We start from the raw sequence: 22,999 nt of genomic DNA on the forward strand, positions 1-22,999 counted from the left end.
AGTACACAAGCTACCACTTCAAGCAAAGATTCATTTAAACTAAATCTGATAAAATAGAAATGTAGATAATTATAGAAAATAATGCAGATATGTTTCAGATTTTGTTAGAAACCACTAATTCCCACTCTCATATATTGTTCTTCCTGAGTAGTCTCAGCCATTTCTTTTCTGTTTGATAAACATTGTTACTAGCTTTGTCTTGCATTTTTACAAAACCTTTTTTATCTTTCAAATGGACTTTCCCACTTTTCTACTAACTGTAAATAGTTTCTTTATTCAGGTAAACTAATATACTGTTTTCTTTCCCCTTGCACAAAGGTGCTTTCCCACTTTCTTCCCATCTGCAATTGGCAATTAACACAGATCTTTCAACACTGAAATGGTACGATCATGAAATCATGGCTTAATTACCGGTAGTAATTAGAAAGTTGAGCTCTGTGGCACCCCAGAAAGCAGGAGCCTTGGGCTGGACCTCTTCCCCTTCTACCAAGACTTCACACCAACACTGACTGAACAACATTGCCTCCTCTCCCAACCTCCTCAGCTGATCATGATACTGAAAGCTGTTGAGACATCAAGTAGGGCCTGGATGGAAAATTCATGCCCACCCCAGGCCCACCAGAGATGATCCACAAGCACAATTAATGCCATGTCAGTGTTTCAGACTGAAACTAGATTGTAATTGGTCCAAATAGAAGACAGAAAATTACTTTACTGTAATATATAACTTTCTCTATATAATCTAGAGTTTTGCATCTATGTCTGAAATACACACATACACACAGTGGTGGGATTCAAGTAATTTAACAACCGGTTCTCTGCCCTAATGATTTCTTCTAACAACCAGTTTGCCAAACTGCTCAGAAAGTTAACAACCGGTTCTCCCGAAGTGGTGCGAACTGGCTGAATCCCACCACTGCATACACACAAACACATGTTATTGGAGATGGGAGTATGGGTCTATGTAATTAGGGCCCAAGGCTGGGGGGTTTTTTGGACATAATATTGCAGCAATGTAAATGAAGATGTAGCACCACACAATACCTGGTACTACTTATTGAATTTCTCATTTATGTTCATTTGTAACCACTCATATATAACCTAAAAAGCTTCAATCAAATATGAAAATGTTGTACATACAAGATTTTTCCCAGGTGCCTCCCCATAAGATTATGATTAGAATTGAGAAATTAAGTGCAGAGGAGGATGGGATGATATGCCCTAATAAAATAAATATTTATTTATAATAAACAACACCAAATGATATAAAATTAAATCAAATATATATAGCAAACAAAATGCCACTGGGCTAATCCAACTCTCTACAGAAAATGGACCAATAAACTTCAAACCCAATTTCTTGGATGGAAACCAGGAGAACAACAACAAAAATAAACCCTAATGGAAACTTTGACAATCCTAACAAACAATAGGACTTTCCTATTAATGATGATCAGCAGCACACTTGTAAGAAGTCTTGGCAAATTCAGCTGCACTCTGAAAAGTAGTTGTACTACCTGCATCTCTTATAAATATTTAAAACCTTTAGGAAAGAAGGGGTAGCCTTGGTTAAGCAGTGAGGTAAAAGCCGTAAGAAACCTGAAATGAAAATGAGTAGAAGAATGAACTAACTTGTTAAAAACAAATATAACCAGAGTTAGGCCAATTTGTTCTGTGTATAGTTGACATGAAGCATTGATCTAAAGTAGAAAGATTATGAAGAGCGGATAATAAATGGATCTTAGCATTCAGTAATTGGAACAAGGCTTTCCAAATACATGCTGTAATTGCACTTCTCTATCTGAAATTCAGATGATTAGCCATACTTTTCTGCTGAAATGCATTATCGATCAACAACTTGGTGGTTTCTGGTGCAGATTGAAGATCCTTACCTGAAACAAAGTGAATCATTTTGGTAAACAAATCTAACACTACCAAACTATCAATCAGACTCTCAATGACCAGTAATAGCATTCAAAGAGACAGCCCACAGATCTTTTCAGAGAGGAGATTCAGTATTAAAAAAATGCCTAAAAAGAACTACCTATAATGCAGAAAGTTATATTATAGACCAGGGGTCTCCAACCTTGGCAACTTTAAGCCTGGAGGACTTCAACTCCCAGCTTTGCTGGCTGGGGAATTCTGAGAGTTGAAGTCCTCCAGGCTTAAAGTTGCCAAGGTTGGAGATCCCTGTTATAGACCCAACCTGAAAGCACAGAATAATATGATGGATAAAATAGCTGTTGCTTTTTTGCATCTTAAGTCCTGGCTCTCTGGTAGCCTAAGAACTCCCACCTGTTCTAAAGTCTTGAAAGGGAAAATGTCTTTGTCTGCTGAACTCTCAGCTGGGGGCAATTTGGACTTTTATTAACAACACAATCTTTAATTCTATAGATAAAAACATCATCATTTTTGTAATAATTTTATTATTTCTTTTTATTAATACAAAGGTAAAATATTGATACAAACTAAGAAAATTATAAAAAAACAAAGGAAAGGAAAAGATAAGTGCAAAGCGATAGAAAATAAGGAAAAATATATATAAAGGATGACTTCCCCCTCTCTCCAGGCAACAATGAATACATTCAGTAACTTAACACCTTCTCCAATATTTCAATAAAAAAATGATACATTCTTCCCATACATCAGAGCTGGCGTACAGGCTGGATGCATCACGTGCTGGCCACATCCACAGCTGGTTTAGTGAAGGGGGAAAAGTCCAGATAATCACATAACACCGCCCTGACGACATGAGTTTGACACCCCTGCCATACATCATTGTTTATTAAAATTTAAATTATAAAAACATTCATTTGCTTCTAATCTCCTAAGGTATATTAGGAGCTGGCAGAAATGGTAACACATTATATTTTTACATTGATCTAATAAATCCATTGTGTATTCCAATTTATCTTTTTTTTCCCTAAGAAATCAAACAAAAGAAATCTGTCCCCATTTATAAACATATTTGAAGCCTCATTATACAGCCCTGGTCAAAAATAAATTCCATTAATATCTATCAGAAACCACAACATATATATTAACCTTAATCAAGTAAGTCCATTTTGAATTCCTTCTGTTTACTTTTCTTGATATTTAATCCTATAAAATAATGTTCCACAAGATGATTTCTTATCCATTTCTCTTTGTCTCCTTTCAGGAACAATTTAATTATCACATCCCTTTTGTAAATCCAAGATAAAGCAGCTTTCCAAATCATTCTTCTGATTCATTATTTGTGCACTTCCTTTAATTATTAAAATATCAGCTGGTTTTATTTGTAAATCCATTTTACCATCATTTTCTATATCCTTATTTTCCACACCATAGTCAATTTAGAGGAAGAAAGTTTAACAAAGCCAACTAGTGCAAAATGATCAGCAATTTTTTGCAGCATCATTACATGCACAAAACCTTTTAAGATTATCAGGAGTTATGAGATTTCAGTAACCACACAACAGATTTGTATAATATTTTAAAATGTTGAATCTTTTAAGTCAGCGAGATACATTTTAGTTGTTGGCCAATGCTATGGTATCTGTGAATTCTGTCTTGTATCTCTTGTTCCAGACTGAGCGCAAATTGGAAGCACCTGCTAAGCACTCCTAAAATGTTACTTAGATGGAAAATGCAACAGCATCTGAAAAAAATCAGGTATGTTTATGTCCTTTTTTATTTTGTGTCCTGTATATAGAAGGTTTTGACCCTTCTAGCAACTAAGTTTGCTATAAAAATAATAATTGAAAATGACTATGTCTGTATCAAAGAAAGCCCACCCATGTCTAAAAATTGTGTGTTATATTTCTTTAGATGATCAACAGTATTTTCTTTAATTGCTTCCTTGTTTAATGAGAAATTTTATTGTTATAAAATGAGGTAAGGGTAACTATCAATTACAGCCTAAAATTAATTATAGTCTTTGGAAAACACTCTAAGTCTTAAAGCTATATAGAATGGACTATATTAAATAAAATTAGTCTTAAACCATGTCTGCCTATTTAACATTATAGTTCATGTTATTTCTACTATACAATGTGTTGAAAATATTGTTCTACTGCTAACTTCATCTTTATTGCAGCAAAGATCTTAAATATTTGCCAAATATTAGCTCATGAGTAGTCTCATTGAATTTACTGGCAGTATTTAGTTTCTTAATGTAAAACATGTGTTTTAGGAATACTGCATGACCAAGGCTACAGTTATTGAAGGATTAAATTTACATAAAGCTATAAAAAACAGATGTGTAAAATAAATACAAGTTCTTTGTAAGCTTTTATTATCACTTTTTGAGATAGATAGATATAGATATTTCATCAAAGCAACAAGGATTTATAGATACTTCTTCAGTGTGTGGCATGCTTATTCTTTAATGTGTGACTTGTCCAGTGGAAAATCTTACCTAACATTCTTACTAGATTCAATTATAAGTTTCTCCTACAGTTGTAAAGCTCTGTCCCATTCAGTCAGGAAGTCATGGCTGATGTAGCAATTAAAGGTTTTCAGCTAATATCTGTTGCCCTCACCTTCTTTTCTTCCCCTCAATGAGAGTTTGTAGAAATAAAATTGAAAGAAAGAAAATACAATTGTTTCAGAAGGAGAGTGAATAAACAATAATGAGTAATCCCATCCAAAATGGAAATTGGACCTCAGACAAAATAGTGAACGAAACTGTATGTCAATCCTCTCAGGTAAACCAGACAGAAAAATGGACCAGATGAGCTACAGTCATTCTAGTTTATTATAAGGCTACAGAAACAGTACTTTATCACTGTTACACACTGCCAAAGTCCTGTTTTTGAGAGGTGGGTGGCTATATAAATAAACAAAATCTTTTAAGTCTGAAAGTATTAATCTCCTATTGTCATTTTGAACTGCCTGATCATTTAGGGTAAGACTTTCCTAAATTTCTTTCTCTGACTGTTAAGCACTTGTGGGCTTCTCCCTCTCTTGTCTTATTGGTCCCTAGGCAGCATCTCTTCCATTAATCCCGCAACATCATTCCCTCATAGCATTATAATGTATAAGCACATTCCAATCAAACTCTGGCAGCACTCTATCTGATTATTCACTGCACCTAGAAATAAAGCTCCATGGGTTAAATTTCTTCTTGCATCCTGGAGAGTTTCATCCCATAATCTAGCAGAGAATTCACTGATTCCATTTTTCCCCCCACCAGGAACTTCACAAGTCTCCAGCATAATCTGCTTTGCTATTTAGCCCCCTGGGAGAAGAGTTTTCTTGCTTATGGATTTTATTAACTGGCACTGATAAGGTTCCTTCCCACAGCCATGTTTCTTCTACTGTCAAGATGGGAGGAAAGTAAGCCATTGTGAAAACCATTGCCCCACATTTTTGTGTGTGTGTGCGTGTGTCTCAACAATGATTCCAATTAGTGGTGAAATCCACTTATCTTCACTACCAGTTCGGGAACAGGAGCATGTGGGAGCACACCCACATGCGCAGAGGGTCAAAAATGAGACGTAATGATGTCCTGGTGGGCGGGTGGAGCCTCCCGCTGCTGGCGCTACTGGTTCGCGGAAGCCGGATGGATCCGGCTGGATTTCACCACTGCTCCCAATAGTATTGCTACTTTCACAGGATGTAATTTGGGACATTTTCAGTGCAGCTGTTGTTTCCCTTTTCTCAAGCCAGCACTCCATGTTGCTCTGTCTCCTTCCCCACTTCGGAGCAACGAGCTGGCCTTCAGCCAGTGGATTCATGGCTCTTATCAGTCCTGGCAGAGAAATTGCAGCTACCTGCCAAAGTTCAAACAAATGACTCACAGAGTAAGACTTTCAGCTCTCTTTGAAATGGTTCAGCTAATTTTTGCTTCCCGTGGAATGAGAGCAGTCACAAAGCTCCTTATATATCCTTTGGAGCCCCACCCTTCCCTTTGATGATGCCGCCTCTCTAATCTTCTGAAGTGCGGTCGATCCAAGCTTGATTATTATTATTATCAGCTGGGTCTGAAGGCGTAACCTGGGGAAGGGAGGAATCAGGGGATGACGGCCTCATTACGTCCTCCGACTGGTCTGGTTCTGGCTCCTGGAGCCGGGCCAAAAGAATCGGTGCTCCCGAGGTAAGCCTTACCGGCCCTTCCCCCTCACTCTCAGAGTCACTTTCGGGCATGGGGCCAGGTTCGGGGGCTGGAGTCACAACACATGTATGCAGAGTCCAGGAGGTTATCATACCTAAATAAAAACTCTTCTTCCAGGGGCTGGACATTACATCGTATTTTTTTAAACAGCTGATCAAATTAAGGAGTTATTTTGGCTGTACAATACAGAGAGGGCTCAGGGGCTAGGACATTGAGCTTGTCGATCAAAAGGTCGGCAGCTCAGCGGTTCAAATCCCTAGTGCTGCTGTGTAATGGGGTGAGCTCCCGTTACTTGTCCCAGCTTCTGCCAACCTAGCAGTTTCAAAAGCACGTAAAAATGCAAGTAGAAAAAATAGGGACCACCATGGTGGGAAGGTAACAGCGTTCCGTGTGCCTTTGGCGTTGAGTCATGCCGGCCACATGACCACGGAGACGTCTTCGGACAGCGCTGGCTCTTCGGCTTTGAAACGGAGATGAGCACCACCCCCTAGAGTCGGGAATGACTAGCACATATGTGCGAGGGGAACCTTTACCTTTACCTTTTAGTACAATACAATCATTTTAAAATCATCCTCTAAACATTTTTATATTTTAAAACATATGGCTGGGGTTTTTTTATATGCAAGTTCAAAGCACCATCTGATTTACACTGATGGAAATCATGCCGAATTGATGTAGGCTTAGATATTATGTTAATTTTCCTTGTTTCCATTTTTGCTGTTGTCAGTGTGTTTTTGCTTACCAGTAGGAAATTAACCTCCTGGTAGACCTGCATTTGGTTTTACATGAGGTCAATATTCCCATCTCTGAACCCTAGAAAAGGAAGAATAAAATATTTCTGCTGAGAAGTATTCAGTCTCTCTGGAAGTCTTAGTATAAACAGATATGGAAGTCCATAAGCTGGAGGAGAGGGCAGTATCAAAGCAGACCTCCCAGGCCATTTGGAGCGCAGAAAATTGCTCATTTCCAGAGGCCCGTCTTCTTTTCACCACTAGAATGTACAGATAAGAAGTCTTCTGCCGTAACAGCAAGAAAACCACTAATTTCCTTCCAGAACCTCTTGAAGAGGTTTCAGTCTACCTCATGAGAAGCCTGGCAATACGATGGAGATTACTGTATTTTTCAGACTATAAGACGCACCTAGCTTTTGGGGAGGAAAAGAAGAAGAAAAAATCTACCTCTGCCTCCCAGCAATTTGCCTCCTTGCAGCAAACAGCAAAATAGCCTGGTCAGCTTGAGCACAGCCTGATTTAGCACAAGCAACTGATTGGTGGTTGGATCTGTCTCCCGGAATATCGCTTATCAGCTGTTCCAGACTGCGGGAATCGTCACCGCCTATCGCCACCCATTGCCCCTGCAGCCTATCGCCACCTCCACATGCTCCATTTTTGGCCTCCGTGCATCCCGTTTTCAGCTTCCACGTGCCCCATTTTTGGCCTCCACATGCCCCATTTTCAGTCCAGGTAGCGGGGTTTGCCGCCTATCCCCATTTGGAATGAGCCAAAAACAGGGCATGTGAAGGCTGAAAATGGGACACACAGAGGCCAAAAATGGGGCATGCAGACGCTGAAAATAGGAGCCACGGAGGCCAAAAATGGGGCACGCGGAGGCCAAAAATGGGGCGCACAGAGGCAGCAAGAGGCGGCAGCAGTGATTCCTGCAGCCTGGAACAGCTGATAGGCAATATTCTGGGAGGAAGATCCAACCGCCAATCAGCTGCTTGTGCTAAATCAGGCTGTGATGAAGCTGACCAGGCTGTTTGCTGCAAGGAGGCAAATTGTTGGGAGGTAGGAGCTGAAGGGTGGGGGCCAGTGAGTGGGCGAGGCTTCGGCAACATTCGCTCTATAAGACACACAGACATTTCCACCCACTTTTTGGGGGAGGAAAAGAAGAAGAAAAAATCTACCTCTGCCTCCCAGCAATTTGCCTCCTTGCAGCAAACAGCAAAATAGCCTGGTCAGCTTGAGCACAGCCTGATTTAGCACAAGCAACTGATTGGTGGTTGGATCTGTCTCCCGGAATATCGCTTATCAGCTGTTCCAGACTGCGGGAATCGTCACCGCCTATCGCCACCCATTGCCCCTGCAGCCTATCGCCACCTCCACATGCTCCATTTTTGGCCTCCGTGCATCCCGTTTTCAGCTTCCACGTGCCCCATTTTTGGCCTCCACATGCCCCATTTTCAGTCCAGGTAGCGGGGTTTGCCGCCTATCCCCATTTGGAATGAGCCAAAAACAGGGCATGTGAAGGCTGAAAATGGGACACACAGAGGCCAAAAATGGGGCATGCAGACGCTGAAAATAGGAGCCACGGAGGCCAAAAATGGGGCACGCGGAGGCCAAAAATGGGGCGCACAGAGGCAGCAAGAGGCGGCAGCAGTGATTCCTGCAGCCTGGAACAGCTGATAGGCAATATTCTGGGAGGAAGATCCAACCGCCAATCAGCTGCTTGTGCTAAATCAGGCTGTGATGAAGCTGACCAGGCTGTTTGCTGCAAGGAGGCAAATTGTTGGGAGGTAGGAGCTGAAGGGTGGGGGCCAGTGAGTGGGCGAGGCTTCGGCAACATTCGCTCTATAAGACACACAGACATTTCCACCCACTTTTTTGGGGGGGAGGGGGAGTGTGTCTTATACACCGAAAAATATGGTATGTTGTCAAGACATACAATTAAGGAAAAGCAAATAGTGTCCCTTTATGCTACGACAAGCAAACTATGTAGATAAGTCCATAGATTTACATTATTAGAGACTGAAATAATTGGTCTTCAAGTGAAATAACCTACCAGGAATTTTGAGAAGCTTGCATTTTACTGTACCAATTGTCAAGTATCATTTGCGTTTAGGCTGACATCCTAAAGATTGTGTTTATGTTTTCCATAACTGGTAAATATCATGGTTCTATGCCACAAATGCAAAGCTTCATGGCTGTGGTAGTTTTTCAAGTTATTTTTTTTCTTCAGGTATTCAGAATGCTTTTCAGGGGAAGGAGGTTGTATAAAAAGAAACTTCATTTACATTATTGCAGTTAGTATTCTCTGTAGAGATAAGGAGAGGGGTTTGAGCGATTTGTGCAAACTTATTGATGTTAAGTTGCAAATTAATTTTTTTCACTTTAATAATTTGTGTTAAGAATTTTCTAGTACAAATGAGGAAGTGGAATGGCTTTTTATATGAAAAATCTATATACCTAGGAAGACATTGTTTATGCATATGGAAGATCTGTTGAAATCATCTGAATAGAAGTAAAAAAAAAGTGTATGAAACCAAATTAAAACCATTCTGGGAATTTAGGACAGATTACCGAACCTAGCAGAGGATGGGAATAACGCCTTTCTAAATCAAGTGTCCAAGGCAGTAGGCCTTAGCAGCAATAGTGGACTTCAACTACTGGTAATCCTGACAAAGTAAAATTGGTTGATAGACTAAAGTATTATCAGGTTGGAGAAAAGCATTATATTCATAGAATCAAGATAACATGGGGAATAGTTGGGAAAAGTCAGTTACATATCATGGATTGCAAATTTCAATGAACTTAGGTAGAAATTGGGCATGTATCATGGTTTGAAATTCTAATGGATAAACAAATTGAAGCTCCCCAAAATGAGTTACTGAACACAAAGGCACGAACAATTCCCATCAGAAGGAAAAATGAGAAAAGTTTTAGCTAGATTGTATAAATGGTGAGCTTGCTGACAAATTGAAAAAAATGGATATGGAAGCAAGGACTGATAACTAAGGTGGTATACAATTGGTAAGTCAAGCTTATTGAGATGGAGCTAGTAAGGTAGAAGCTCAAAATGAGATGAGGCTGATGAGGAGTACAAAATATAATATTTGATTTGAGAATTTGATTTGAGATTTGAGAAAATATATTTCCAAAACTGAACAGCCAAGGAGGTTATTGGTCTGTTCAACAGGGAAGGTGGAGAAACAATAACAAAGAAAAAAGAGAAGGCAGAAAGCAGAATAGCTTAATAACTGCCTTCTCTCAGAAGAGGGAGAGAGCTCCTAACGTTGTGCAAAAATGAAGGAGTAATGTGGCTGAGTATTGAAAAGGTATAAAAAGCCATGTGGCTATTTGAAATTAATTCCAGATTGCAGATAGGATACTGAAAAAAAGTGATTGAAATAATATACCACTGATGATATTCAGTAACTATAACTTATTGATTACAATCTTTGAAAACTCCTAGAAAACTGCTAAGACACTAGAACAGTGATGGCTAACCTTTTTTGGACCGAGTGCCCAAAGTGTGTGCATGCCCACCCCCCCACCCCCGAGTGCCCCCCATGCATGCATGTTGTCAGGCCTGGAAACCATACTAGACTTTAGGGTTCCAGACGCTGCCACATTTTTCCCCTGAGGGGAAGAAGGGGGGCTGAGGGGTATGGTAACATTCTTCAAGCAGTCAAGGTCGGATGGTGTTCACATCTGCAGGAAGAGTGGCGAGGAGATATTCGAATGAATTGGGAGAACGTGGGACCATGTGACCATCAAAGGGGTCAGGGGGGTGGGACTCTTGGGGTTTGTATAACTGGGAAAAGAATCCGGAAATTCAGTTTTGGAATTTCACTCATCATGTGCCAGTTTCCTCATGCTAGTAAAGAACTCTGAAAAACAATGGCTTCTGAGTTTTTTTATGCAGAAGAGGTTTTTCTGGAACCTTGACACATGTGCTCCCTGCATGCGGCTCCCCCACATGCGTGGCAGAGACCCGAAGACCAGCTGGCCAGTGGGAGGCGCACAACAGAACTGAGCTAGGGCAACGCAAACGTGCCCAGAGAGGGCACTGCATGCCACCTCTGGCTCGTGTGCCATAGGTTCACCATCACAGTACTGGAAGAACAAACATATTCCAAATATAAAAGAGAGGGGGGGGGAAGACTTGAAAAATTATACAAAAGTCATTTTAATATCTGTACTGTGTGAGATACTAGAAAAAAAAAGACATGCACCAGGTCTGCAAGCTTTTAGGAAAAAATACTTCCATTACAAGGACCCACTATTAGTTTATCAAGAACAAATAATGTAAAACTAACTGTCTTTTATGACAGAGTTTACTATATTGATGGAGGAAAGGAATGCTATAGATGTATTATATCTTGATCACAGTAAAATGTATGGCAAAGTCTCTCATGATATCCTCATGGACCAGATGAATAATGTAGGCATGGGTGGCCTGGGTGATTTGCAACTGAGTGATCATCCTCAAAGGATGTTCATAAATTGTTCCGGAAGGAAATATTAGATGTAGTTCTTCAAGTCTCTATCTTTGGCTCTCTATTAGTCAATATCTTCATTAATGATCTAGAACATGAAGTGAAAAGGATGCTCATCAGATTTGCTGTTGAACAATATTGGGGGGTTGATTAATATCTTAAGAGAACAAATGTAGGCACTTATTTTAAACTGAAATCTGACTTGTAGATCTGGGAATCCTAGTGGACTACCAGCTGAACATAATTAAGTAACTAAAAGGCTTGGTGTAGCCTTGGACTGGATTTACAAAACACTGTTTCCAGGTCATGGCAGATAATAATTCAATTGTACTCCGTGCTGATTGAATCCTATTTCTTGGCACTACATTTTAAAGGGGACATGGAGAAGCTAGTGTGAGTTTCAAGAAGAGCATCCAGTAAAATAAGATGCCTGAGAAACAAGCCTCTCTAAGGAACAGTTAAAACAGCTGGAATGTTTAGCTTGCATAAGAGGATAAATGGGAGATAAACTAGTATCTACCTTTTTTGATCAAAGGACTTATTTCATCGGTCACCTCAAGTACCTGATGAACTCAATTCAGTTTCAAAAAGAACTATTTTGTTTGTATTTTATTTCACTTTTATTATCTAATTTATATAGCTACCTATTTCATGAATGTGACTCTGAACAGTGTACAATTAAAATAACTTGGGGTTACACCTGAGGCTACACCTGTACTATTTGACTACTATTTGTGCTGTTTTAATCAGGTCTTAGATTCTCAATTGTGAATTGAGCAGCCATAAAAATTGATTAAATGAATAGTGTTCCAATAGATTATGATGATTATTTGTCAGAAATGGTTTTAACAGATTCCTGCACTAATCATGACATTGTGCTAGATTATCTGTAGTCTCCCCCTCACATTCATTCATTCCTTAATCGTGAGTCTATGGATTGAAAAGCAAAATAACGATGTACTTTGCAATCAAAAGAGGATTTAAGTATTAGAAATTAGAACAAATTTGCCATTTAGTTCCCTAAAGAACCATTTGCCATGATAAATCTTGCAATGCTTATAGAAATAAGTAGAGCTAATGTCACAATTATGGCTAGCTGAACAAGAGACTAGACTAATGAGACATTCTGTGCCAGTGACCAGCAAGTGGTAATCCTTTATGAACTCTTCTTGACTCCACTGTTTTTGAAACTATCATATGATAATTTATATTTTAACTGTGCTTAAAATAAAAGAGAAGCAAATTTTTTTGATGTTCTTCTCAAAGCCTGCCAAGAGAATTTAGGAAGAGTATGTGAACTTAAATTCACACTAGACATGAAGAATTAGGTACTTGGTTCTAAATACTGTGATCAGTATCAGAAGTATTCTTATGAGGAGTAATGTTTGATATGTTACTCTACATACTTTCACTCTCATTTCTCAGCCACCATGGACAGCATCTTCAACATCATCCTAATTTAGCTTTATGGCTAAAAATGTTTCTCACCACTCAGTGGCATGTCTGTATTCACATTCCATTTTCATTTTTCTTAAAGACAGGTTCCCCATTACAAACCAGTTACCATTCATTAAATACCCTTTACTATGTGTTCTTTTTCTACTTCTTTATTAAGGTCCTGCTGTTTTTAAAAATAATTTGGACCTCATTATCAATACACATGTGGGACATCTCTACTCTTCATTAAAACAAGCCCTCTTTTTCAGCTTCTGCAGGAGGCTAAAAAAAGATGCCAATGCTTTAAGAAACTCATTAATATTCATACAACTTTTAAAGCACTATCATCTATTTTTTTCAGAAGCACTCAAGAGGTTTGAAAAAGATGGACTACTTTCGTAATTTATCATTTAGTTGAACATTCAAAGTTCCAATATTGTTCCAACATTGAAGTTCCGACTTAGCAACGTTCACATTTTTTAAAAAAAAGAAAATAGAAAACGGTTCTATTTGTGTGTTTTAGCGTCTGTTATTATCTCAAATTTGTTATTAATTATTGCTGTTATTATAATATGTTCAGTCTTCTTTCTCAATATACAGTGATATAACAGGCTTCTAATGAGGATTCCTGAAAAATATTTTAATTAGAAAGTTATTATTTTTATTAATACTTTATAATAAATTAATAAAAATATAATAAAATAATTATAATGTTACCTTTTTTTTCTGATATTCTTTATACAGGTAATCTTTGCTTACCAACTGCTCATTCAGTGACCATTCAAAGTTATGATGGTGCTGAAAAAGGAAATTTATGACCACTCCTGGGTAGCAACCATCACAGTGTCCCTGCAGTCACATGTTGGCAATTAAGAGACTTGGCAACTTGTGCACATTTATTTATTGATATCCTACCTTTATTAATTTTATAAATAGCTCAAGGTGATAAACATACCCTTTCTCCTCTTGTTTTCCCCATGTACCATAGTCACAACATGCCATAATCACATGATCATAGTTTGCAACCTTCATAGCCAGCTTCCAACATGCAAAGTCAATTGGCAAGCCTGCAAGAGATTGCAATTCTCCATCATGTAACATCACGTTCAAAACTTATCAGTTATTCACTTAAATACTACAACCAGAACTGACATTGTAAGCCAGTGTGGTCACATGACATTTCACTTTATAACAAATTTCAGGTTGACAAGTGACAACTACTGTAACATATTAAATGTCTTTCCAAAAACATATGTCTGTATATACTTTATATATTACCCCCTGATCATATGATGCCTTTAATATTTACAGATCCCTCACATCCAGGACATAAACTGTTTCAACTCCTACCCTCAAAACGACGCTATAGAGCAGTGCACACCAGAACAACTAGACACAAGAACGTTTTTCCCCGAAGGCCATCACTCTGCTAAACAAATAATTCCCTCAACACTGTCAAACTATTTACTAAATCTGCACTACTATTAACTTTCTCATCGTACCCATCACCAATCTCTTTCCACTTATGACTGTATGACTGTAATTTTGTTGCTGGCAATCCTTATGATTTATATTGATATATTGACCATCATTTGTGTTGTAAATGTTGTACCTTGATGAATGTATCTTTTCTTTTATGTACACTGAGAGCATATGCACCAAGACAAATTCCTTGTGTGTCCAATCATACTTGGCCAATAAAAAATTCTATTCTATTCTATTCTAATTTTTCAAAAGCTACATAATTTGTGATGCAATAATGTCATGACATATGAGATATCATTATGGCATCTACTGGATAAAGTGCCGAATAAAGTACTAAACTACAACTTCAAGTTAATCAACCTTCCTCCAACATGTTGTATGAACCCATCCTATGTGTTCAGCATCTGTATGTCATGTAAATATAATTAGGTTAATGTGTTATATAAACTATTTTTTAACATTGCTTAGATTTCTAAACTCTTGTGCATCTTTACTGTATGGGATCAAGCTAATGCTAATATTAACCATTGTTGCTGCTCACCAAGTTATGTGGTAGCACCTAATCACCTAACTTTGGCTAATCCTAAAACATTAAGCATAATTGGACCTAATTACTGTAGTCTTTCTTGGATGAGAAATCATCAAGAGAAACCAGTGAAACTATTTCTGTATTCTTGCCAAAGAAACTACATGGATCTGCCTTTGAAGTCACCAGGAGATGAACTCAATTTGAAGGAAATTTTATTTACCACTGTGGCTACAACTAGCATTCAGTATTTATTTTTGTACTAATATTGTGTAGAACATATATATGATAAAGCTCCCCTTTTCTTCATAATGATGAGGTAATAATAGGATAATAAAACTAGTAACTTTCAATGGAATAACTAACTCTGAATTAAAGGGGAGAGGAACTTGACAAATAGTGTTGTTCAGTCAGGCCAAAACACTTTATGCCTAAAATTAAGGAAAGATAATGGCATTTTTTTTCCCATCTCAATAAAGTGCTAAAATTCTTCACCATTATGATAGGGTAGCCTAGACAGTACTAATTAGCAATCACAGCAGGAAATTCTGTCCTACAACACTGGAGAATGTCTAGAGACCTAACAGGATACAGCTAACAGAATCCTGCTGAAAGGAGATGCCTCATTTGCCATATCCACACTAGTGATTTTATGGCATCCTATTGCACCATTCAACAGTTGCTATGATATTATATGAACAATAAAGTCTGGTTTTACAGTATCGCAGTAATGACTGGATGAATCTGTAAAATGCTATAAATGACTAGTTTGGAAATGTCTTCTGGCTAATGGTAAAAAGCCAATCCTAGACAAGAGAAAACTCTTGGACTCATAGAAAGTAGTTCTGCAGAAGGGAGATATGGGAAGAGACAAAGGAACTGGTTATACGCGGTCTTATGAATTACATGCAAGGGTAGAATGGAAAGGGAAAAGGCCCTTCCCATTCTGAAATTATTATAAGTACATGAGAGACACTGCATTGAATTTCCTTTTCTTTTTTTTTTGGCAACAGTATCAAACACAAAGCCAGCAATTCAAAGACAGAGATCTGGACCTTGCTATATTTCTTCTGCTATTTGTGTTTCAATTTCTGAAATGTAATTTTTCACCACATTTTACAATAATTTTAATTTGCATGATTTAATTGTGTATTTTATTGAATTTTAGTACATAAAAATACTGTTTTGGGAAGTAAAAGACTATTTGTGTACATTTGTCTCATATATGATAAAGCTCCCCTTTTCTTCATAATGATGAGGTAATAATAGGATAATAAAACTAGTAACTTTCAATGGAATAACTAACTCTGAATTAAAGGGGAGAGGAACTTGACAAATAGTGTTGTTCAGTCAGGCCAAAACACTTTATGCCTAAAATTAAGGAAAGATAATGGCATTTTTTTTCCCATCTCAATAAAGTGCTAAAATTCTTCACCATTATGATAGGGTAGCCTAGACAGTACTAATTAGCAATCACAGCAGGAAATTCTGTCCTACAACACTGGAGAATGTCTAGAGACCTAACAGGATACAGCTAACAGAATCCTGCTGAAAGGAAGCAGAGCTGCTGTGTTACAGCCCAATAACATCTCTAATGGCATAGAAGTCCTACAAAATTCAAGATTAAGAGAAAGAGGATAAAGACAGAAAAGAAGCAGGTTGACAGAACAACACGGACAAGTTTTTCCTCTAACGTGGAAAAGACAGAAAATAAAAATAACATTTACTTGGGGGGTAATACAAAATGAAACTGATTTCTGGATAACAGAGTTGGTTTCAGATGAACAATGAGAACATACACAAAAAATCACCTCTTGGACACAACCATTCCAGTGGAATAAAACAGTTGGAAAATACATTTAATTGATCCAAAAGAAATTGTGGAGAAGCAGGGGAAAGCAAACAGTGGGAAGCATAGAAAGAAGACCAAGGAATGAGAAAAAAGATGGAGGTCAACACTGCATTTCAGAACAGTACATAATCAAGAGTTAATAGTCAAGAGTTATTGTGCATAGACTGCAAAGGGAGGGAGCTTAAGTGATGGTTATCACTGACTTCAATTGAAAATAAAAACAAAAATTGCAAGAAAAAAGATATATTTGTTAATGCTATGATACCACGTGTCTTCTTTCAAAACTCTGATGCCAAGATTCATATATAATCAAATAGTTATAGCCAAGAAATAATTAAAAGCCAGATTCTCTGGAACACCTGGACTGACAAAGCAAATGATTGCTTGGATGCTATCTACTGCTACACAGTTAAATTATTTTTTTACCAAAGGAACTGACATGAAAACACCTTTTATTCAGTTTGTATCAGCAAATAAATAAAAGTATAGTGCTCAAATGCTTTTCTGTGTGGTTGCTCATTTTCACATACCACATTTTACAATAATTTTAATTTGCATGATTTAATTGTGTATTTTATTGAATTTTAGTACATAAAAATACTGTTTTGGGAAGTAAAAGACTATTTGTGTACATTTGTCTCATATATGATAATGGAAAGAAGTCTGATGAGATTAAAAAGCAATGAAAATTATTTTCATAAATGCTCTATTTAAAATTAATTTTATTGTAACATCATCATACAGATAACATAAAAGATGTTTCTCTTGCATAAAAGATAATTGGTTCTATTTCTGAAATGTAATTTTTCACCACATTTTTATATAGTTTTTCTATCAGAAAAATGGAGGAATGATCCCAGACAAATGCGGATGGAAATGCAAGAGAAATTGAGTCTCTTATTTTTAAAAACAGTTTTGCTAATTATTTTAAAATTTTTAAGTAGAAGCAACTTTTTCTTTTTTTGTTTTCTTCCTTGCCATATTGATTGAAATATGGAAGATGAATCCGGAGCCATATAATAAATGAAAAATGTATGCCTGTCATGTGATAGTATACTTCCATTAAATCTTTTTGGATATTATGAATGGATGCCAGTATGACAAATAATGCACACTAGCCTATATAGATCAATTTCCAACATTATTTTAATTATCTTGTAGATACTTACATATTCTAGATAAGGATTCTCAAACTATTGTGAATATTCCTTATCAAGATTTATAGTTTCTTATATGATGTCTCATAGTAGTTTATCAGAGGATCTGAAAATACTTATACATGTTTCTTTGCTATGTAATTATTCTCCAAAGTAACTTTTAAATCTCCAAATGCCTTGTATAGTGAAAGGAACGACTAAACAATTCATCAGTTTAACAGAATGTACTTGGAGCATGATTAAATTTGGATTCCACCTATTTCTTTTGTCTTTTTCAGTGAGCAGCTAGTTTTAAGCTTTTCAGTTGTTAGAAGAATATTTCAATGAATTTGCCAATTAATGGCAACAGATAAAATAATCTAGAATGACATCTATTTAAGTTAAATTACTTACTTAGAATATGAAAAGTAATCAATTTAGGTGCATAAAATCAGCTCTGAATATCATACAACAGATCTGTCATTCATCTCAAGACTGTTTTTTAAAAAAATCAAAGGTGCAGATGAATTCAAAATTTTCAATACCAGCTTCGACATGTAACGAGATCATTCAATTCAAGGGAACTTTGAATCATGATTCTTATGTTCTTGTTGTTTATAACATTATATAATATTAAGTTTCCCTGTCAACATAATCCATTTAGTATAAAAGAACCATTTTAAAAGTTCATAGTACTTTTCTGAAGTAGGTGAAGATTTATGAATGGAACATGCTGTACATTCACACTGCTAAGTGAATTGTTTTACTTGATATTTAGTTTGTTACATTCTTAGCAATCCTATAATCTAGTATATTGCAATTACTATTCCTAAAAAGTCCAGTCTTTGGCTGGAAATTCCGAGAGTTGCTAAATGAAATTTTGGAGGATGTAAATTTGGTAGAGGGCGGTTTTATAATTTTCTTCTATTGGTAATTTACCATACAACAAAATAATATTAATAAAATTTAAGAATATGGAAGGCAAATAAAAGGAAAGAATTCAAATTATACTGATGGTCACAGTGAAACAAAACATTCTGTCAGAATGCTTTAGTGAAATTTACACTGAAGAAAGAGAAACCAAGCAATCACGTAGTTTTGTATCAAACTGAAGTTTCTCACAACTGTCATGTTCATCAGGCCAGAGATAACAAAAATGTAACCTAATATCTACCATTATGAAACAGCAAACAACATCAGTTTTCAACCTTATTAAAACAGAGCAGCAATTGGTATTACTGATGTGACAGAGAGTGGTTGAGTTTCTTTCCATCATTATTAAGCAAAATATGTGGCTCTGTCAAAGAGCAAATCTTCAAGAAAATCTGTGTGATGAGGTAATTTTATTACTCATTCATAGTGCCTTGTATTTGCTGTACTTAAAATAGACACTTGTACCCAGTGGCTTTTTATTACTGGAAGGAGGGTGGAGAGAGGGAATCACATACACGCTGGTCTTTTTTTCTTACTCCTAGCAAATGGAAGCAATTCAATCCAACATGGGTTGAAACTTGAGTAGGTCACTGTATACCGTGATAGAATTCCCTAATCCCTGAGCCAAATTTCCCGAGGGGGCCCTCCTACTAGTCCTTCACTTTCCAAGCTGACTTTTCCATTCCTTCAGCCCTCTCCTCTCCTCTCTCCCTCCCCTTCATCTCTTCATCTCCCTTTACCTTACAGCCTTGATATCCGATCTGCTGCTAGGATTCAGGTTTCAGTTTTTACAGCTTAGGCTGTCTATTACTATATACATTCCTTTCTTTCTGCTCTGTCGTGATTACTTAGCAGAGCTTATTTTACACAAGTCCACATGAAAGCAGTTCAGATGAAGGGAAGCAGTCAAGCTGCTTGAACAGTTCAGATGTGCACCTACACAAGGACACATTGTGTTCACCAGAAGATGTTGTCGCATACATTTCATACAATATGACTAATTTGTTAAGTTACTCTTTAACTTAAGACGAGGAAATCTTTTTCGTATACCTTTCTTTCAGTAAGTGAAGAATTATTGAAAGAAAGAGAAGCAAGTATTCAATGTACCTAGAAGAAAACAAGATGCAAACCTGCTCAGAACTTTAGTTATAAAAACACAGAATAAGAGTTAATAAGACAACTAACTCTAGGATGTGGCCAAGACTGCCTGAAAGCTTCTGCTGTTATTCACATTTCAACTGTGCAATCTATAAAAGCTGTTCCCAAAACTATATATCAGATCCCCAGCCATGGGTTAAATTTCTCATATAAATGAAACTCTGATATATTTATTTCTCTTATTTCTTTTCTTCCATTATCAGAAGCTTAGGGGAAAGAGAGGTTTACCTGCATTAAGATTAGCACTAATGCTTAATAGACTTTCATAAAAAGGAAAAAAAAATATTGTGTAATTTTCCTCCTTTCACACACAGTGTTGTTTTTGTTTCTTCCTCACCATTTCAGACAAACATCTGTTCTACTGCAGAAGAACAACTATCTCCCAAACCACCAAGTGTGCCTGCAGCCAAAGTAAACAAAACAAACCCAGAGGATCCAGCATAGTCAGCCTTTATATATCCAGCCGGGATAGCATTTCATATGTTTTGATTAAAATTAGCTAATTTGTAATGCTAGAACCTATGAAACTTAAAAACTGCAGATCGAATGAAACACTGTCTTAAACGGACAGTGCACAATGGGACAGAGTTCCATGCCCACTGTCCCCCTTCCTCTCTACCCTTACCAAAATAAAAATGCAAACAAGATCTGAATAAGCAATTACCGTTTAATTCAAGTGTACACAAAGCTTCCTCTAAGATAGAAAGTCTACATACAAAGAGGGATATGTATATATGCCTAGAAACTGGATAAATGTTATAGATATGCAAGGCACTTTGTTCTTACATGTACACCATCACCTTTGTTCAAATATCCATCTGTTGTTGGACAAACCTTCAATACACCACAGAAAGAAACAATACAAATAACAGAGAACACTTTTAACCGAGTTTAAAAATTAAACAAGAAACAGAGCATCTTAGCAAATTGATTTGCTAAGCTCAGTAAGTAGAATTGTCTTGTTGATCCCTTTAGGTTGCTAGCCTTGGACCACATAGGCAAAGATAACATGATGATGCATATTCAATTTCACACACACAGTTTTTTTAATCATTATATACCAACAATGTATATTGAATATTTCAATATATAACCTGTTAAGAGAATGATTATGAATGCTCCATTTCACTAAATGCAACTTGAGTGAATGGATTTTATCCTATCTCAAAACTATACTATTTTATTATTTGAAGCAAAGCAACTTCACTTCAGCCCCACAGGGGAGGTTTAAGGGAAAGATAAGTGAGAAACATAAACAATTAATGCTATCATTAATTTTTATAACAGTACTATCAGACAGCGATTTCATCTTCCCCCAGGTGAATAGTGTTTATTTATTTATTTATTGGGCAACTTCTCAGATATTAGCCTCTGGAGTGCCAGCTCACAGAATCACCTCTGGGACACAGCTGGATCGGCACTGTTTCCTGCCAGGATGCTGGTTTTACCTCCTCCACACACAATCACTCCAAACAGATATAGATGATCTACACAATGTACACACAGAGAACATACATATTTATGCACCCTTCTAGGACAGCTTTCAATTCAACACTCCGCTTCTTTGATTAACTGTGAAGTGGAGCACAGAAAACAGACGCCGAAGTAAAAGGCAGAAGGAAAAGACAAGAGATCCTGTGTCTAAGCCCAAGAACGATGTGCCGTTCAGACCATAACATTTCACTTTGACAATTTAATTACACAGTTGCAGCTGGCTACTGGAAAGGGGGGAGCGGGTGCTTAAATGACTTCCCTTTCTTTTCTAACTTTTAACAGCTTCTAGATTATCTGGCTAGGATGGGCACTTCAGAAGGGAGCTGAACCCATTTGCAGAAAATATTATAAATAATATTGATGGTTATATAGCCATCAACGTATCAGTTCCGCTTAGGGATCTGGCTTTCTCTCCTGTGAACTGTGCAGTTAGAGGAGGAGGAGTTCAGGCACCTTTCGTCAACCCCATCTGAGGGTTCCCCCCCCCCCATCACAACAAAACAAGAGGTCTTTTATTTATAACATCTTCTCCCATGGGGGGAGGGGAGACCGTAGTACCGGGGGGGGGGTATTCTGCAACAAGCTTCCCTCCTCTCCGCCGCTACCCCTCTTCCCTTTTTCTTCCCTTTTCGCATCCGACTGAGCGATAATAAAGGGGGAGCGCAGAGACTTACCTTCATCTCCTCATTGATTTCCCTTTTCACGGGATGAGCCGGCTTCCTGCTTCTTTTATTTTCTGGAGGTCTCCCTTCTTTCTCCATTTCTGCCATTTTTTATTTTATTTTTATTTTATTTTTTTTTTGTTTGGTGTGCGTGCGTGTATGTGTGTGTGTGCGCGCCCGCCCGCCCGCCCGCGCGCGTGTATGTGTGTGTGTGTGTGTGTGTATCTACTTTGGTAGAGATGAAATGGCTGCTGGTATTATTTGGGAAAAGCTTTCGGGGGAAGGTTGTGGAGAGGAAGGGAGGGAGGACGGGGGCGGCTTTTAGCGCTGGGCGAAAGCGTCAACGGGTGTCAAAGGAGAAAGCGGCTCTGGGAGGGTTGGGGATGCGGGCGGGCCGGACCGTGGGTTGCCCTGGCGAGTCAGCCATCTTCTGTCTCCCTGTCTGTCTGCAGGGCCGAGCGCGAGAGACGGGGCTCTGTGCGTGCATGGGGAGGGGGCGGCGAAGGAGAAGGAGGGGAGTCGGGAGGGAGGGAGAGAAAGAGAAAGAAAGAAGCCAGTCCAGTTCCTTCCAAAGAGCGGGCGTGCGAGCGGGGAGGGGTGGGGAGGGGGAGAAGCAGGACCTCCCCCTGCCCAGGCATTGGGCGTGGCTTCCAATATCATCAAACCCTCCGCCTCTTCTTCTTCTGCTGTTAGTTAGGCTCAGAAGCGGGGAGGGGGCTTTTTATACTGAATTATCATCTCTCTCTCTCTCTCTCTCTCCTCCCCCCACCCCACCTCGGAGGGACTCTCGTCCCTTGTGGGAAAACACAACAAGGAACTCCTAGGCTCCTTGCTTCTCCCACCCACCCCCAATCTTTTTTGTTGGTGGTGGTCACCACATACGGTCCTCAGCGACACGGTCTTGCCCGCCACCCCTTCGAAACGGGCAATGACGGGATGAAACGGCGCGGATCCTTTCATTAAAACGCCCTGCTACTACAAAGGCGCACTTGGGTAGCGCG

At 38.1% G+C, this 22,999-nt stretch overlaps 1 protein-coding gene across 3 annotated transcripts in view; it reads right to left on the reverse strand.

The window, feature by feature from the left end:
* Positions 1–22,733, reverse strand: part of SOBP (sine oculis binding protein homolog) — a 161,782-nt gene extending 139,049 nt beyond the window's left edge. For 2 of the 3 annotated variants that reach the window (XR_009154045.1, XM_058174287.1), the window contains exon 1: positions 22,011–22,733. Coding sequence is in view for 2 of the 3 variants with exons in the window: in XM_058174287.1 (XP_058030270.1) it covers positions 22,011–22,106 (96 nt within the window). In the remaining variant the exon portion in view is untranslated. The remainder of the gene's footprint in view (positions 1–22,010) is intronic. The other variant, XM_058174296.1, reaches the window with a different exon arrangement.
* Between the last annotated feature and the right edge of the window lie 266 nt (positions 22,734–22,999).

This window comes from Ahaetulla prasina, chromosome 1 (assembly GCF_028640845.1).
Source record: "Ahaetulla prasina isolate Xishuangbanna chromosome 1, ASM2864084v1, whole genome shotgun sequence".
Lineage (NCBI taxonomy): Eukaryota > Metazoa > Chordata > Lepidosauria > Squamata > Colubridae > Ahaetulla > Ahaetulla prasina.